The sequence below is a fragment of the Watersipora subatra genome, chromosome 10 (genome assembly GCF_963576615.1).
Source record: "Watersipora subatra chromosome 10, tzWatSuba1.1, whole genome shotgun sequence".
NCBI lineage: Eukaryota > Metazoa > Bryozoa > Gymnolaemata > Cheilostomatida > Watersiporidae > Watersipora > Watersipora subatra.
In genome coordinates this window covers 30,915,875-30,935,445 of record NC_088717.1, presented here as the reverse complement: position 1 = coordinate 30,935,445, position 19,571 = coordinate 30,915,875, and the positions used below count along the sequence as shown (strand labels likewise).

Genomic DNA, 19,571 nt, shown 5'->3' with positions numbered 1-19,571 from the left:
TTGATGAATAATTTTCGTAAGTTGTGTGCACATGCATTTATCATAAAAACTCTCAAACTTCGCTCCGCTCATTTGGTCATGGGATTAATGATTAGTATATATATTACATGATTGTAATTAATATTTACTGCCAACGCGTACAAGAAAGGTCATGCGAACATTTGTTCTTTCTGGCCACCTTGACGAATTGTTTTCGCGTCAAAAATTACCTACTAAATTTTTACTTCAAAAAGGTAAGTACTTCTCATTCAATGGTGTATTGACTATGAATTGCCACACCTGCACCACTTAAAACCGTTGGATTTGCCACTGTTCATGATAGTTAACACGTTCATTTCCTTCCGCAGCCGAGTTACTAATTTTTTTCCAGCTACGAGTACTGTAACCTACTACTACAGAACTTGCACTGGCATTCCGAGCGTTGCCATAAGCAACGGTGAGAAGAAAAAGAGCAGCTGGTATCGGCTTACTGGTACTTACTGCTACTGGTATCAGCTTACTGGTATCAGCTTACTGGTATCAGCTGTACGTTGCCTGCTCATTCGTTACGTGCTGCGTTGAATTAACATTGTGTTATTGTTATGTCATGATACCCTACAGGATGAATTTATTCGCGGAGTTGAGTTTTGCACGAATTGCCTTTTTCATGCATATTCGCAAACTAATTTATTCGCGGGTGAACACAATCACTCTCTATTAAGAGTTAACTCTATTGCGGCTAGCAATAGACTAAGAACTTTAGTTTGCCTAGCAATGTCCATTTCATGATCAGTTCTCTGTGCAAAAATAGGACGACTCCAATTTGAGTGGTTTGAGACTGATGCATTGTAGACTAGCTGTAAAACACATTGCAGATTTTTATTGATCTCCCCGACATTATCGACATGTATGACTGCATATGTGTATGCATAGTCTGATCATGGCAACAATTTCAGTAGACTGCATATTTGGAGTTGTTGTACAGTATGAAAGACAACTCTCAACAAACCTTTTGCTGCACATGAAGCTGTTTCCATGGACAGGTAATGCAGCTAGTGGTTGGGGTTTGGGGCTGTGGCGTCACTCGGGGCTGTGCGTGAAAGCTTTTACACCCCGAGTGCCGCGGGAGTCTTCAGGCGCGGCGCTTCGGATGAACGAGTTGGCGAGTGTGAGGCGATTGATTGCAAAGAGATTGATTGCTAAGCGATTGAGTGCTAGACGATTGATTGCGAGGCGAGTGCTAGGCGATTGATTGCGAGGCAAGTGCAAGGCGATTGATTGCGAAGCGAGTGCAAGGCGATTGATTGAGAGCCGAGTGCGAGGCGATTGATTGCGAGGCGATTGATTGCGAGGCGATTGATTGCGAGGCGATTGATTGCGAGGCGATTGATTGCGAGGCGATTGATTGCAAGGCGAGTGCGAGGCAATTGATTGCAAGAAGAGTGTAAGGCGATTGATTGCAAGGCGAGTGCAAGGCGAGTGCAAGGCGATTGATTGCAAGGCGAGCGCGAGGCGATTGATTGCAAGGCGAGCGCGTGGCGATTCGGGTTTAGGGCCGTGGCGTCACTCGGGGCTGTGCGTGAAAGCTTTTACACCCCGAGTGCCGCGGGAGGTTCCAGGCGCAGCGCGAGGCGCGATTGAATGCGAGGCGAGTGCAAGCGCGATTCTCAACTGCTCGGCGGGTACAGATTGGTCGGCCAAGTCGGGGACTCGGCAACAAAAGCGCGTGATTGTCAGCTGCAAATATAGACAGGTCTGAACGAATCCATGAATCTAAACGCATGAATCTAGAGTATTTGCTACATTTTACACGCATCTAGGTGTAAAACACATTGCTGATTTTCATTGTCCTCCCAAACATTATTGACATGTACGATTGCATATGCGTTGGTGTTGGGCTGGTAAGGAGTTATCCGCTCTTAACGACACCAAATGATTATCGGTATCTGTGAAAACCAATCATTTCGGTGACAGCTAGTTATCTGCGGCCGGTTTGATATGATCGGTATTTATCCGTCAATCCTATCAGTAAATGGTTATCCGGATAGACTTTTGTATTTGACAGGGTACAGCATTACCAGCGACGTGATGCACGGGAGAATCTCACGCATAATGAGCTGCATGAAAGAGCTCATTTGACGCCCTGCGCACAATCGCCATGTAACGTAATGAGATTACAATCGCGGGTCAATTGATGTTATTGTTAATTTGCAAAAACGCCTCTTTGATGAATAAGCTAATCGAAAAGAGTCTCTCAGAGCACATTGGCAATCACAACTTTTTTTCTCAGACATTATGAAAACACAATACACACAAATTATATTATAACTCTTTTTTCAACGAACATTTCCACGCTTACCTATAGATATCTAGTATTATATTACGTCTTACATTGATAGAATGTAAAACGTAATATACGTTTTGTATTTTATCAAATATAAAACGTATATTACGTTTTATATTTGATAAACCCCCGTTTGATATTTGATATATTTGATTTATCCCCCACCTGTGTTATATAAAATGAGCAGTAGGTAAGCTGAAGTTAAACACACACTGAAAACCATATACCGAACTGCAATACCGACAATACCAAATCTTTTTAGTTGGCAAAGGATACCAAAGATGGTAAATACAGAGGATACCGATACCGGGAAAACCGATAAAAAAGTTCAAGACAACACTAATATGCGTATGCCTAGTCTGATCAGGGCTACAATTTCAGTAAACTGCACATTTGGAGTTGTTTTACAGTATGAAAGACAACTCCCAATAAACCTCTTGCTGTACGCGAATCTGTTCCCGTGGATGGGTAATGCAGCTGGTATACATATAAAAAAATGCAGTAATGAGGGGACGAAAAACATCGCGCCCCACATCGTAAGGCGAAAAAACCGTAAAACTGGGATGTTATAGGCTACGGTGCACCGTACCTTCATTAACACATGTCTTCAAAACTGCTGTGATGTCACTCAAGGTGTCTTTTCATTTTCGGCATACTACATTTTTTTCGCCATACAAAAGCAACAAAATCTTCTATCAAAATTTAAAAAGGTTTCAAGTAATAATATCAGTTTTATTTTGTTTTACGATTAAATTTATCTCTAATATGTCATCGCTAGACTGCAAAAGTGCATTTATGCGATATCCACTAAAATTTCATCTCTAATATGCCATCACTATTCGCTAGACTGCGAAGGTACATTCATGTGATATCAACCAGGTATTTTGTGGCCAGAACAAACAAAGAACGACAATAGCAAGAAACTACAGTTGGAAAATAATGTTTGGCTATCACAAGTAATTTGAAAATATATTTATTAACTAGATTATGTGCTTGCATTGGTCATTCGACTTGACATCAACAGCTGAACTCTTGACATGGCAAATCAGAAAGCAATTAAAATGTCTATGTTTTGACCATATAGTTTGTATTAGAATCCTAGTACAAAAGACCGCTCTAGTACAGCAAACGTCCCCAGTACAGTAGAGCTCCTAGTACAGTAAACGCTCCTAGCACAGTAGATACCCCTAATGCAGTAGACGCCCTTAGTGCAGCAGACCCTCCTAGTACAGTAGACGCTCCTGTAACATACACCTCCTTTCAAAATTTTTTTACCTAATGTAAAAAATTGATGCAAAGTTTTTGCGTTGTATTACCTAAGAATTCTATAAAATGTAGAATCAAGGGGGTGTAAGTTCTCAAATTCGATTTGATAACGGAGTCATGTAGGAGAAAAATATCATTTTCTCTCTTGCCACACATAGGAAAGGAATGATGCATGAGGTACAGTGTGTCCTCAGATTACAATGACCCTGTTATACAATTTTTTCGCCTTACAATGTCACACATGTTTTTTCGTCCTCAGCATATGACATTTTTTCGCCATACGACACCAACAAAAATTTCTCTCAAAATCAAAATTTGGCAGGTGGTGTGCTGAATACGTCGAAATAACGGTGCCGATATGCTATTAGCCAAAACCCTTCTTAGAGCATCTGAAAGAGATACGATGCTCGCTATCTCTCAGTTCAGCTTATTCGTTATAAGTTATAGTGAAAACCAAACCAGAAACAGAATTGTGATGAATTTTAGCCAATGAAAAGGTTTAGTTTAGTAAAATACAGACTAAAACTTAGCTTTAAAGATGTGGTTGCATCAAAAAAGGTCGATTTAATGAAATTAAGACCAATAAAAGGCTAAAACGGCTACAATTTGATGTCATTTTTGTCTTTGTAGACTAACCCTGTCCAGAGATATACCTATGCGTTTGAATGAGGCCATTTTTTAAAAAGCTCAGATTCCAGCGGGTGCTTCATTCATGACGTAACTAGTGATACATCTGTAAAGAGTGCATGAGCGATAAAAATAACATCGCTTCATTAGCCAATCATCAGCACAAAAGTTTTATACAGGTCGTAATAAATGTTATCACTCGTAAAACGCGTTGTCTGCGATCTCAAAGTTAGGGATTTTACTCTATTATTAGATTGCATCGACATCGATATTTATTAAATTAATTAACTTCTTACTTTAATGAATTACTCGATCGACACGATTTATTGACGAACAACAGATTTGTTAAAATTACTTTACAAATTACTTTACTTCCAGTTACTGTGAAGGTGACTCTGGTTTTCGGAGCATCAGGTGGTTAAAGTTTGGGACAGACAGCTAATAGTTAGAGCTGACAGGTGTCAGCAGCGTTATGCTACAGAGAAAGATAGGAGAATGGAGGTAAATTTATCTTTTACCTTGAGTCATTTATAGATATACTGTTGTGTTTACATTCAGATTATCTTTCCCTGTTTGAGACTATAATGTAATTTCCTGTGCGCGCGTGCGAGATACGGATGAACAGTGAGTTATTGACGGCTTTTTTTTAATCCATAGCATTTAGCAATACAATGGCTTACAATGATGAATATACTAAAGGTGATAATTTTAGTACTCACGAATACATTTACTAATTAATAGAATTATAACTTATTACTATCACCAATCACCGTTTTATAACGTTTTATCGTTTCACCTAGCTATATTTGCTTCAAATTTTATTTGGCAGTTTTAGCTAGTAAACTAGATTTATGATTAGATTTAAGATGTTCAACTTTCACTTGTAGAAAGTGAGGAAAATCAATTGATCAATGCACATCTTTAATTTCCAGAACCAAAACTTTGAATCGTTGGCTTAAAGTACTTATGCTTTTATTAAACATTTATTAAATTTTAAATTATGCTCGCAATATATATGCGTTAGAATGACATATCTATGAATGACATATATTTATTTCATTTGGTTTATTTATTACAGGGTGTTTATGTGGTCCCACCAGCGAAGCGGTTTTGTCAGTGTGTAAACTGCCATAAATGGGAACGAGAGACTTGAATGTGTGCTGCATAAACCATAATGTTTTGTTTGAGTTTTCTGCAGTAGATGAATTTGTCCTATTGTATGAGCTAAAACTATGCGAGTGGCCACGGCTTGGATGGATACTTTTAATAAAAGCTTTATGCTGAGATGAAAATTTTTTTGCTTGTAAAAATTATATAATAAAATAATATTGTTGAAGATAACGCACAAGATGATTTGCAGAACGTTGAATACATCATTGAATACATCATGGCCCCGTTGACACCTGTGCTGAAATCTTGTCTGATAGATGGATTTATGATGTGTAATCAGAGCTGTATTGACAGGTACTTTTGCATAGCTCAGCCACTTGTTTAGTACTTTGAATCAACTAATCAAATGTGACCAGTGAATTTTTTTCTGCAAATTGATACCCATAATGACTCGATAACGTTGGCTACACAATGTACATGACTTTTAGGGATGTACCCTAGGACACTTTTATTTCGCTAGTATTTAGTTTCGTGACTAGCACACAGAGTAAAATTTCGCTGCAACTTAACTTCGCGACTCTGATGAGTGCGAAAATATAGTGATGTGAAAATAAATGCAGTGGAACAAACAGATCAGATTCTTCAGGTCCAGTTCGCTAATAAGAACATTTTTTCGATTGGGGACTAGTTTGTATTTGTAAACCGCAGGTAGCAATGTGGAAGGCAAGATCCATAATTCAATTTGATCACTTGCTGCCATTTGTTTCTTGGACTATCAATGACGTCTAGGTCTCTCTATATTGCAATTTTATTATGGATATCAATGAACAAAGCTATTTAATTTCGCGTTTTCGCTCGTTCGTTATGATAGTTTAGTTTTGCTCATGAAATTTTCGCGAAAGGATGACTCAGCGAAAATGCGAAAGTTAGATGACGCGAATACATAAGTGTCCTAGGGTAGTTGGTTTCGCCAAATATTCTTTTCAAAGATGCAGCTTGCTTATTTTACTAAGTAACTAATTTCCATTGTGGGTAGCGACGAGACTGTGCCTATACAAAGACCTTATTCTACTTAGTTTGCTTGACATAATTACTGTAGACCGGTAGAATTGGGAGTCGGTACTAAGATGTTTACACATCATTTAGAGGAAGCTAGTATGACAAGTTTGTAATTTCCTTTATTTGAGGCGTTTGAGACATTGATAATAACGGTATCTGTAGCTGGATTTGAAATTTTATTCTAGCCAACATGAGCAAATACAAGATAAAATATATGCCAATAGAGCCGCGTACGACTAGACTTTTATCGCCATAGCCAATGTGAATTTGAGAGATAGAGACAGGTTGTATCACGCGTTACATCACTTTGGGCAAGTCTGGACATGTTTTTTGGGCTGAGCGTTTTTACCGCAATCAAATTTTTTCGATCTCAATCTTTAAAGGTCTTGACAATGAGATCGCCTAACACAACAAACAACATAACATATTAACTGATAAACAACAAAAAAATACTTCCTTTTAAAATCAACTCAAATTTGACGCAACCACATCTTTAAGCGTGTCTAGTAAGCTAAATTCATTTAAGTTAAATTCGACGTTTACGTTATGTTATACGTATGTCTGTCTCAAAGGTAAGAACTCCCTATGGCATGTACTGCACATAGTACAGTGTAACGTTACATTTTATTGCAGATCATAACCAATAAATACACTAAAATTACTGCAGGTATTTATAGTTACTAAAATTAACATATTACTTTGTTACTAATTTTTAATACGCATAGAAACAGACATAAGATTTGATGATTTGTAGCAGGGGTGTTTGCATTAGATAACTACTATGAGTTTCTATACCCCTCCAAAACATTTTTGCCTTACGATGCAAACTCTGGAATGAATTAAAGCATAAGACGGGAGGGGGGGGGGGGGTGGTTGACTGTATATTTATTCTTTATACCAGTACCATGGTAGTCTAGCGTGCCAAGGGAGGGGGGTCGACTGTATATTTATTCTTTATACCAGTACCATGGCAGTCTAGCGTGCCAAGAGAGATCATCAGGCGTGTCGATTTAGAGTGTCAGTCTACCGAGGTTAATTTCACAAGTCGGACTCTCCTATCCAGACTTTACCATAACCTCAAACCTTGACTTTAAACAAACGGCTAAACAGACATACACTGCTCATACTATGGTAAATTTGTTGTTTACTCTATTTTATATTAGACAATATTTTATATAATACTATATTTTATATTTAGACAATATTTTCTTTGCGGTGCATACTTAACTGTTGAGAATGTGAAAAAAACCGATTTAAAATGACATTGAAGATGTCCTTCAATGTCCCTTTAATTGAAGGTGTCCTTCAATGTCCCTTTAATTGAAGATGTCCTTCAATGACCCTTTAATTGAAGGAGTCCTTCAATGTCCCTTTAATTGAAGATGTCCTTCAATGCCCCTTTATTTGAAGGAGTCCTTCAATGTCCCTTTAATTGAAGGTGTCCTTCAATGCCCCTTCAATTGAAGGTGTCCTTCAATGCCCCTTTAATTGAATGTGTCCTTCAATGCCCCTTTAATTGAAGGTGTCCTTCAATGTACCTTAAATTGAAGGTGTCCTTCAATGTCCCTTTAATTGAAGATGTCCTTCAATGCCCCTTTAATTGAAGGTGTCCTTCAATGTCCCTTTAATTGAAGGTGTCCTTCAATGTACCTTTAATTGAAGGTGTCCTTCAATGCCCCTTTAATTGAAGGTGTCCTTCAGTGTCCCTTTAATTGAAGGTGTCCTTCAATGCCCCTTTAATTGAAGGTGTCCTTCAATGCCCCTTTAATTGAAGGTGTCCTTCAATGTCCCTTTAATTGAAGGTGTCCTTCAATGCCCCTTTAATTGAATGTGTCCTTCAATGCCCCTTTAATTGAAGGTGTCCCTCAATGTCCCTTTAATTGAAGATGTCCTTCAATGCCCCTATAATTGAAGGTGTCCTTCAATGTCCCTTTAATTGAAGGTGTCCTTCAATGTACCTTTAATTGAAGGTGTCCTTCAATGTCCCTTTAATTGAAGGTGTCCTTCAGTGTCCCTTTAATTGAAGGTGTCCTTCAATGCCCCTTTAATTGAAGGTGTCCTTCAATGCCCCTTTAATTGAAGGTGTCCTTCAATGTCCCTTTAATTGAAGGTGTCCTTCAATGCCCCTTTAATTGAAGGTGTCCTTCAATGTCCCTTTAATTGAAGGTGTCCTTCAATGTCCCTTTAATTGAATGTGTCCTTCAATGCCCCTTTATTTGAAGGTGTCCTTCAATGCCCCTTTAATTAAAGGTGTCCTTCAATGTCTCTTTAATTGAAAGTGTCCTTCAATGCCCCTTTACTTGAAGGTGTCTTTCAATGCCCCTTTAATTGAAGGTGTCCTTCAATTGAAGGTGTCATTCGATGCCCCTTCAATTGAAAGTGTCCTTCAATGTCCCTTTAATTGAAGGTGTCCTTCAATGCTCTTTTAATTGAAGGTGTCCTTCAATGTCCCTTTAATTGAAGGAGTCCTTCAATGCCCCTTTAATTGAAGGTGTCTTTCAATGCCCCTTTAATTGAAGGAGTCCTTCAATGCCCCTTTAATTGAAGGTGTCTTTCAATGCCCCTTTAATTGAAGGTGTCCTTCAATGCCCCTTTAATTGAAGGTGTCTTTCAATGCCCCTTTAATTGAAGGTGTCCTTTAATGCCCCTTTAATTGAAGGTGTCCTTCAATGCCCCTCTAATTGAAGGTGTCCTTCAATTGAAGATGTCCTTCAATTGAAGGTGTCCTTCAATGTCCCTTTAATTGAAGGTGTCCTTCAATGTCGCTTTAATTGAAAGTGTCCTTCAATGCCCCTTTATTTGAAGGTGTCCTTCAATGCCCCTTTATTTGAAGGTGTCCTTCAATGCCCCTTTAATTGAAGGTGTCCTTCAATGTCCCTTTAATTGAAGGTGTCCTTCAATGTCCCTTTAATTGAAGGTGTCCTTCAATGCCCCTTTAATTGAAGGTGTCCTTCAATTGAAGGTGTCATTCAATGCCCCTTCAATTGAAAGTGTCCTTCAATGTCCCTTTAATTGAAGGTGTCCTTCAATGTCCCTTTAATTGAAGGTGTCTTTCAATGCCCCTTTAATTGAAGGTGTCCTTCAATTGAAGGTGTCTTTCAATGCCCCTTTAATTGAAGGTGTCCTTCAATGCCCCTTACCTAACGCTTAAACTTAACTCAAACTCTCACCTTAATCACGAACCCTCAACCGAGTGAATGTGATAAGAGAAAAGTTGTTGATACATACCAATAATATTACAGTTACTGTACAGTCATCAAATTAAAAATCTAGGTTAAGATGTTTTCCTATTTGAAAGGCCAAAAGAGTGAGTTTGTGACAATCTTGAAACAGATTAAAAAACTTACAGATAATTTATGATTTGTATAATGTAAAATCCTTATACCGAAAACATGCCTGGAATGAATTATTCCTGTTGTGCAAGTGCCTACTGTCTTAGACTTTATATGAGAATAAGCAAAGATAGGAAGATAACTTCCATTCAAACAGTGAGCACTAACTCACCATCAAGATTTGCTGTCTCTATAAAGCACGTGTCAAGATCTTCAGAGCAGGCAAGAAGCAGGAGGTCAGCAGGGATTACCTAGGCAGTAGTTAAGGAATGGCTGTGACTGAATGATTGTATAATAGATAATTTGAACAAATCTAAATAAAAATTCTAGGCTCACTGAAAATGTTCGATGTTGGATTACCACAAACATGAAGCAAGGGAGAGGCATGCTCTTATCTCCCTAGCATAAACATGAATGACTCAAGACTGCTGATAGAGAGAAGGCAGTGATAACTTTCATAGCAACTTCATTAAGCTTATCTTGAGTGCAATACACTTTGAAGGCTAACTATGTCTATATTGGATGTAGCTCTGAAACTATCAAGGAGAGTGCCCACCTGAGTTAGGCTATTGAAAGCAGTCTAACTGAAGGCACCATGACACAGGCCAATGACAATCACTAGTGGTACATGCTACGAATTTTTGAGCTTCCAAGTTGTGGTTTTGATCATAGGAATGGCGAGGACGAATTTACATGATACGCAGGAGTGGTCGCATCACTCGCAATTATTCGTAGCTGGTGAGTTTACGTGCTACGAAGAAATTGTCGTACAACTTTGCGTTTTCTATATTAGTCTGTTGCGCTTTCATCTACAACGGGGCGCATAATTTATATCGCGGCTGACACTCCTATAATGCATCCAAGGTCAAATGTCAATGTCAAAGCGTGCAAGAATTTCTCTTTGAATTTCGGAGTTAATATTTTTCATTTCAAAGATAATATTTTTAAAACAAGTGCATTAAAATAAGAGATGCTGTAAGGACGTCGCTAATGGCGATGGAAATCCAACCTCCGATCGCAGAATTGTGCGATAATACAAATATCGACGTTTACACGATACGCAGTACTTCGTTGTTGCTACGATGTTTTAAACAATACACCCTTGAAATAGAGGTTTGAATAGTTTGAAGATTTGAAGATTCGACGTTTTGAACCATTTAAGTGCTATAAAGATAGAAAATAAGACAAAACTTCGTAGCATGTAACACTAGTGTATGACAGTGTTTGAATTTGATTAGCGTTAAGAACAAATGAAATGAATTGTTCATGAGTGTGCTAGTGTCATAACATTTTGTCCATTTCCAATAAACTCATCCATGGACAGTAAATAACATAAACTGCTAACACTGGTCAAAATACGTGTAGGTTGTGCCTTGCTGTGAGAATCACAAGCTATACTAGACGCAAGTAGAGATTGCAAAATGAAAAACTGACTGATGTTCCAGGACACTGATGTTCAGTAAGGGACATTATGATGATATGATAGTAGATATATATACTGATGTTTCAGGATAGTGATGTTCAGTAAGGGATATTATGCTGATATGTTTGTAGATATATATACTGATGCTCCAGGATACTGATGTTCAGTAAGAGACATTATGTCGATATGCTGGTAGATCAGTCAACCTTGGGTTCTGATGAAAATGTCTATATACATATATATATATATATACAGATATGTATATTTATATATATATATCTATATATATATACATATATATATGAAGTTTATTAAAAACTACAGGTTAAAATCATTACTACTATTAGTTTCATGCAATCGTGTTGCAATCTTCAGGTAGAATGACTAAAATGTATAATGTGCAAGCTATAAAATTACTTAATAAAGCTGAGGGCTTAATACTATTGTGTGATATATATATTATAGTATACAGCAAATGATGTAGTCAAATTATGTTATTGAGCTAATTAGGTGTTTTCTAGCATGCCGGCATGTGGATATCAGCTCACTTCTAGTGTTAAGGCTGGCTAACTTCGGTTCGAATATGATGAAGTACTTTTCCCATAGACATAACTGGCAAGATTTTGTTTATGTGTTGTAAGACCGCGCTCTTTTGATGATCTTCCAGGTTATATTATAGCGAATGTTCTTGTCTTTCAAGTCCCATATGTATTTACTCAATTCTGTTTGTAGCCTTTTAGTATGATATTTAAAGGATGTTTTGCGGTTGGCTAGTCTTGTTTTAAAAGTTGTTTCGGTGAGGCCTACATACGTTTGTGTCTCTTGCCCATCGCGTTCTTCAGACTCTACGGTTGCCTGATATACTATGCAGTCCGAAAGGCATTCTCCATTTAGAGGGCAATTTTCCCGATTCTTGCAGTTGCATTTTCTGTCGATGTTGGTTGGTTGCGATAGTGCTTGTTTAGTGTGCCCACTAATTATGTGGTTGATGTTTGAAGAACAGCTATAACTTAGTTTTACGGAGTTTTTGTTGAGGATTTTGTGTAATTTGTGTTCTGGTGGAAATTCACTCTCCAGGATCTGGAAAAACTGTTTACCGATCTTGGTGTTAACAGCTTTGCTGTATGGGGGATTGTACCATATTGTTTGGCGTTTCCTGTTTCTGTGTTGACTGGTTTCTTTGTTGGGGTTGTTGCTCTGGTATTTTAAAGAAAAGTTGTATTTACTGCTGGAAAGTGTATTTTGAAATGGGGCTTTTGTTTCCTCGAAGAGTTGCTTGTTTGACGAAATGTTGGTGAGTCTATTGTTGATGGATTCAGGTATGTTTCTTATGATTGATGGTGGATGATTTGAGTCTTTGGGTACATATGTGGTTGTGTTGTTAGGTTTACTATACGGTTTGAAACTGTTGTTGTTAAGGTTCAAAGTTACGTCTAAGAAGTTTACTACTTTCTTATTTGCTTCGATGGTGACACATAAGCTGTGTTTACGGAAGATTTCACATAGTTCTTTTTTAGTGCGCTCGATGTTTCGTGCAGTATCTTTTAGTAGTCCTAGACCATTGTCTCGATATAAGCCAAAGTTTTTGCCAAGCTTCTCAGTGATAAGGTGTAGCATGAAGATTCCGAAGAGTTGGCAGCTTTCTGCTCCGTCATAAGAGCCCATTGTTAAGTCATATAAGTTTGCAGTTGATCTCTTACCCCATGGTTCATTAGCGCTGTAGAGTATAGATTTCTTTGCGTGGTGTATTACACGCTTGTCCAAGTCAGATATATTTGTGTATTTAGACGCAAACGTTAAAGCTTTGTTAAGTAGATCTTCCGTTATTGAGAGATAAAATTCAACAACATCAAATACAATGAAAGAGTGCTGGGATTTGAAACTAATAGTAGTAATGATTTTAACCTGTAGTTTTTAATAACCTTCATACACAGCTCTAATTGACTCGATTATTGAACACTTTACTTTACAGTGTAAACCATATATACATATATATGTATACATACATATATATATATTAATATATACAGCAGACCGCGAAAGAGGAAGGGCAAAGCATCAAAGCCTATGCAGCCTCCATGGCCACTTCAGATAAGTTGCTAGCTGAATTTGTATCGGCTGCTCTTACAATGGAGCTTCACCCTGATGATGAGAAAAATGACTGGTACACGAAACCTCTTCATGGTGCTTACCACCGACAAATATCAAAGGTTGGCGATCTTCACCAGACATACACGCGGCTGAACAAAGGAAACCTAACGGCCAATACAGAGTCGCTAATCATGGCAGCCCAGGAGCAAGGGCTCCCAACAAGGCAACTCCGAACAAAAATCTATCACACTAGAGACAATCCTAGATGCACACTGTGCAAAGATGCACCTGAGACTATCCAACACATCAGTAGATGCAAGCAGCGAGCAGGAAACGCATACACTGAGCGGCATAATCATGTCGCAGGTGTTGTGTATAGAAGTCTATGTGACGAGTATGGCCTTAATAAACCACAACACTGGTGGGAAGCTCCTGGTAAGGTCAATGAAAATGACCGCGCTAAGATCCTCTGGGACTTCTACATCCGGACCCGACAAGCATGTCCTAGCAAACCAACCAGATATGGTGGTGGTGGACAAGGGGAACAAGAGGGCTACTATAATAGATATAGCAGTACCCAATGACTACAATATAGCCAGCAAAGAAAAAGAAAAGGTAGAGAAATATCTCCCTTTTGGAGAAGAGATTGAAAAATGCTGGGATGTAAGAACAACTGTAATCGAAATAGTCATTGGGGCACTGGGCGCAATAACACCGGCACATAAAATGTGGCTTGCCCAAATACCAACAGCAATCAACTCAGGTGAGTTGCAGAAAAGTGCACTATTGGGAACAGCTAAGATCTTGAGGCGAGTGCTCAAACTCCCAGGTCTCTGGTAGGAGACCCGAGTTAGAGCAGAAATTACCACCCATACGGGTTAATTAGGGTGAGGAAACAATTTATAAATATATATATATATATAAACTGATGTTCCCGGACACTGTTGTTCACCAGGGTACACCATGCTGATGCCAATGAAACAGGAGAAATGCAAATTAACAATAAACTAGTTCCAACATTTCAACCCTCAAACCAACACCATCAGAAGACAGCTTCAGAGTGACTATAGCTAAAAACAAGTCTCAATTTACCTGATTGCATTTAACTTTGACCATATCCCCTACTCGCACCCGGAAACACTCAGTTGGCTCATAGTCATCTTTTGACCTACAAAAATAATACACTTGATTTAACGAGACCTGAAGTGAATACTTGATGGGGTAACTAACCACATTTAGGTTACTTGATATAACGAGACCTGAAGTGAATACTTGATGGGGTAATTAACCACATTTAGATTACTTGATATAACGAGACCTGAAGTGAATACTTGATGGGGTAACTAACCACATTTAGGTTACTCCTGTATTCAAGCACAGCTGTCTGTACCATAATTATTGTCAAGCAAGGCACAACTTTTGCCACTGTAATATTGCGTTCCTAATGGCATACACGCAACTCTGCTGTCGCATGACTATCGTACTCACGTACATGACTGTACTGCAGGAAAATAACAAGTATATACATGTATGTCATGCCTCCTTAGAAGGTATTAGAACCCAAGGTTGATAACCTAATTGTCATTTTTCTTTCTAATAGATTTTCATTTTTTTTAAATGCAATGGTTTTTAGAGACAATAGATAAAGTATATAAATAAATTTTTGAAACTTTCACTACTTTCCCCTGCAACACACAATTCTCTGTATTTGGCTCTCAAAGTGTTCAAAATTGTTAATGTTTTGTGTCTAGTTTGACAGAAAGAAGTTTTTTAAATGTTTATTAAAAAGCTAAAAGGGAGAGTGTTTATAGCCCATTAGATTACTATTTATTACCAAATTCTTAGACTATTAAAAGCGATGAAAATCTTTAGCAATTTGCGCCAAGTTTGACAGTGAAATCTATGTCACGTATAGGTTAAACTTGAAAAAAAATTATTTTTTTAATCAATCTGCATGTCTACTCATTGATGATCTGCAATTAGAAGATTTCAAAAAGTTTGTATCAACCATTCTGCATCACAAGAGATTCTTTTGAATGATAATACAGTCATACCGCACCATACAAGCTAGATGAGTCCCAGAATTGAGCTCAAATGGCAATTTTCTCATATCTCAAATTAATTTTTCTCATATAAAATACCCAAATACAAGTTAATCTGTTCCCAACCTGCAAAAAAAACATAAAATCAGGATATTACCACGGGAAAATTTGTTCATATTCACTAGCTATGTTCACAAAGTAGCATAATAAATATCTATTTAGTGGTTATGATCAGCAACAAAATGTAGCATTATAGTGTACAGCACCATATGAAGTTCTTACCTTTGGGATAGATGGTAGCGGCGAACGGCGGTACAAGACTTGATGGAAAGACGTTTGGTAAACTAGACTTTTGTGACGCTACATAACATAAACTTTAAATTTAACTTGAACTAATTTAGCTTACTAAGCAAGCACTTGAAATAGTTTTAATCTTATACTAAACTTAATTCCCATTTTGTCTGTTTCCATATTTTAGTATCTTTTTATAGCTTGGCCTTTTTCACCTCGCCTTTCGACTCGCTTTCACTTTGACTTGTAAGTCTTTTTAAAACTTTTTGAAGCTGATCAGATGAGAAAGACCGAGCGCTGCTGGTCTCGATAGCGGCCCCTTCAATTCTCGGCCACTTAGTGGTTGCATCGAGAACCATCTCGTATTCTCAAATCTCAAATTTGTCGTTTCTCAAGGCACAAATGTGCTTGAAATTTCCGTCGTATATCAAGTTTCTTCACGTATGTTGGGAGACTTGCATGTCGGGGTGTGAATGTAAAATTTACGCACATTAAGCGAAATATTTCTTCAGTCTTATTGGTTATGAGAGCAACGGACCCTTTTTTGCTGTATTTGAATGCTATCTGGAAGCATGGTGTCAGTTGGTTAATAAAGACGCGAGCATGCCACCCATAATATGTCAGGGAAAGCTTTTGAACCTATTTCGTCCACAAACTACAAATTTTCGTTTTAAAATTTTAGGCACATACGTTTAGTTGAGATATTGAAACCTCTTTGATCTTGATGTGCTTGCTTAACTTTAGTTGTTCTACATGTCATAGCTAACTAGCTATGAGTGCCTAGCTAATGAGTGGCTAAGAGCTGTTAAGTAGAGCAAATGACAATAAGTAACATTAGAAAATCAATGGAATCTGTAAATAAGAATGAATCAAGCTTATGATGAGGAGTCAGCCAGGTTCAATTCAACTCAATTCAAATAACAATAGAAAACAATGTATCGCTTTCCTACAAAAATTCCCTGCAATTCACGTGAACAGTCATTTGGCCACTTTAAAACTTTGCATCATTCAAACCGCAGCAAATCCCAAACTTTATATGATTTGAAAGAACTTCGGTCAAAATCATGTGAATCAAATCAAAAATTGCAAGAGACGTATGAGTGGATATAGGTAGAGGTGGTGATAAAGATACAGGAGACAGACAGTATGTAGGTAGAGGTGGTAAGAGAGATACAGGAGACAGACAGTGCGTAGGCAGAGGTGGTAAGAGAAATACAGGAGACAGACAGTATGTAGGCAGAGGTGGTAAGAGAGATACAGGAGACAGACAGTGTGTAGGCAGAGGTGGTAAGAAAGATACAGGAGACAGACAGTGCGTAGGTAGAGGTGGTAAGAGAGATACAGGAGACAGACAGTGCGTAGGCAGAGGTGGTAAGAGAAATACAGGATACAGACAGTGTGTAGGTAGAGGTGGTAAGAAAGATACAGGAGACAGACAGTGTGTAGGTAGAGGTGGTAAGAAAGATACAGGAGACAGACAGTATGTAGGTAGTGATGGTAAGAGAGATACAGGAGACAGACAGTGCGTAGGCAGAGGTGGTAATAGAGATACAGGCGACAGACAGTGCGTAGGTAGAGGTGGTAAGAGAGATACAGGAGACAGACAGTGTGTAGGTAGAGGTGGTAAGAGAAATACAGGAGACAGACAGTGCGTAGGTAGAGGTGGTAAGAGAGATACAGGAAACAGACAGTGCGTAGGTAGAGGTGGTAAGAAAGATGCAGGAGACAGACACTTGCGTAAGCAGAGGTGGTAATAGAGATACAGGAGACAGACAGTGTGTAGGTAGACATGGTACGAGAAATACAGGAGACAGACAGTGCGTAGGCAGAGGTGGTAATAGAGATAAAGGAGACAGACTGTGTGTAGGTAGAGGTGGTAAGAGAGATACAGGAGACAGACAGTGTGTAGGTAGAGGTGGTAAGAGAGATACAGGAAACAGACAGTGCGTAGGTAGAGGTGGTAAGAGAGATGCAGGAGACAGACACTTGCGTAAGCAGAGGTGGTAATAGAGATACAGGAGACAGACAGTGTGTAGGTAGACATGGTAAGAGAAATACAGGAGACAGACAGTGCGTAGGCAGAGGTGGTAATGGAGATAAAGGAGACAGACTGTGTGTAGGTAGAGGTGGTAAGAGAGATACAGGAGACAGACAGTGTGTAGGTAGAGGTGGTAAGAGAGATACAGGAAACAGACAGTGCGTAGGTAGAGGTGGTAAGAGAGATGCAGGAGACAGACACTTGCGTAAGCAAAGGTGGTAATAGAGATACAGGAGACAGACAGTGTGTAGGTAGACATGGTAAGAGAAATACAGGAGACAGACAGTGCGTAGGCAGAGGTGGTAATAGAGATAAAGGAAACAGACAGTGTGTAGGTAGAGGTGGTAAGAGAGATACACAAGACAGACAGTGTGTAGGTAGAGGTGGTAAGAGAGATGCAGGAGACAGACACTTGCGTAAGCAGAGGTGGTAATAGAGATAAAGGAAACAGACAGTGTGTAGGTAGAGGTGGTAAGAGAGATACAGGAGACAGACAGTGTGTAGGTAGAGGTGGTAAGAGAGATACAGGAGACAGACAGTGCGTAGGTAGAGGTGGTAATAGAGATACACAAGACAGACAGTGTGTAGGCAGAGGTGGTAATAGATATACAGGAGACAGACATTGTGTAGGCAGAGGTGGTAAGAGGGATACAGGAGACAGACAGTGCATAGGCAGAGGTGGTAGGAGAGATACAGGAGACAGACAGTGCGTAGGTAGAGGTGGTAATAGAGATACAGGAGACAGACAGTTCGTAGGTAGAGGTGGTAAGAGAGATACAGGAAACAGACAGTGCGTAGGTAGAGGTGGTAAGAGAGATACAGGAAACAGACAGTGCGTAGGTAGAGGTGGTAAGAGAGATGCAGGAGACAGACACTTGCGTAAGCAGAGGTGGTAATAGAGATAAAGGAAACAGACAGTGTGTAGGTAGAGGTGGTAAGAGAGATACAGGAGACAGACAGTGTGTAGGTAGAGGTGGTAAGAGAGATACAGGAGACAGACAGTGCGTAGGTAGAGGTGGTAATAGAGATACACAAGACAGACAGTGTGTAGGCAGAGGTGGTAATAGATATACAGGAGACAGACATTGTGTAGGCAGAGGTGGTAAGAGGGATACAGGAGACAGACAGTGCATAGGCAGAGGTGGTAAGAGAGATGCAGGAGACAGACACTTGCGTAAGCAGAGGTGGTAATAGAGATACAGGAGACAGACAGTGTGTAGGTAGACATGGTAAGAGAAATACAGGAGACAGACAGTGCGTAGGCAGAGGTGGTAATAGAGATAAAGGAGACAGACAGTGTGTAGGTAGAGGTGGTAAGAGAGATACAGGAGACAGACAGTGTGTAGGTAGAGGTGGTAAGAGAGATACAGGAGACAGACAGTGTGTAGGCAGAGGTGGTAAGAGGGATACAGGAGACAGACAGTGCGTAGGTAGAGGTGGTAAGAGAGATACAAGAGACAGACAGTGCGTAGGTAGAGGTGGTAAGAGAGATGCAGGGGACAGACAGTGCGTAGGTAGAGGTGGTAAGAGAGATACAGGAAACAGACAGTGCGTCGGTAGAGGTGGTAAGAGAGATACAGGAGACAGACAGTGTGTAGCTAGAAGTGGTAAGAGAAATACAGAAGACAGACAGTGCGTAGGTAGAGATGGTAAGAGAGATACAAGAGACAGGCAGTGCGTAGGTAGAGGTGGTAAGAGAGATGCAGGAGACAATCACTTGCGTAGGCAGAGGTGGTAATAGAGATACAGGAGACAGACAGTGTGTAGGTAGAGATGGTAAGAGAAATACAGGAGACAGACAGTACGTAGGCAGAGGTGGTAATAGAGATACACGAGACAGACAGTGTGTAGGTAGAGGTGGTAAGAGAGATACAGCAGACAGACAGTGCGTAGGTAGAGGTGGTAAGAGAGATGCAGGAGACAGACAGTGTGTAGGTAGAGGTGGTAAAAGAGATACAGGAGACAGACA

General features: G+C 39.3%; 1 protein-coding gene across 4 annotated transcripts in view; it reads right to left on the bottom strand.

Annotated features, from left to right (window-relative positions):
* Positions 1-19,571, bottom strand: part of LOC137406655 (phospholipid-transporting ATPase VA-like) — a 129,846-nt gene that overhangs the window by 92,661 nt on the left and 17,614 nt on the right. For 3 of the 4 annotated variants that reach the window (XR_010979932.1, XM_068093260.1, XM_068093261.1), the window contains exons 5-6: positions 14,324-14,399; positions 9,890-9,968 (exon numbers count right to left, since the gene is read on the bottom strand). Coding sequence is in view for 3 of the 4 variants with exons in the window: in XM_068093260.1 (XP_067949361.1) it covers positions 9,890-9,968; positions 14,324-14,399 (155 nt within the window). In the remaining variant the exon portion in view is untranslated. Of the gene's footprint in view, positions 1-9,889; positions 9,969-14,323; positions 14,400-19,571 lie in introns of those variants that run through there. The other variant, XM_068093262.1, reaches the window with a different exon arrangement.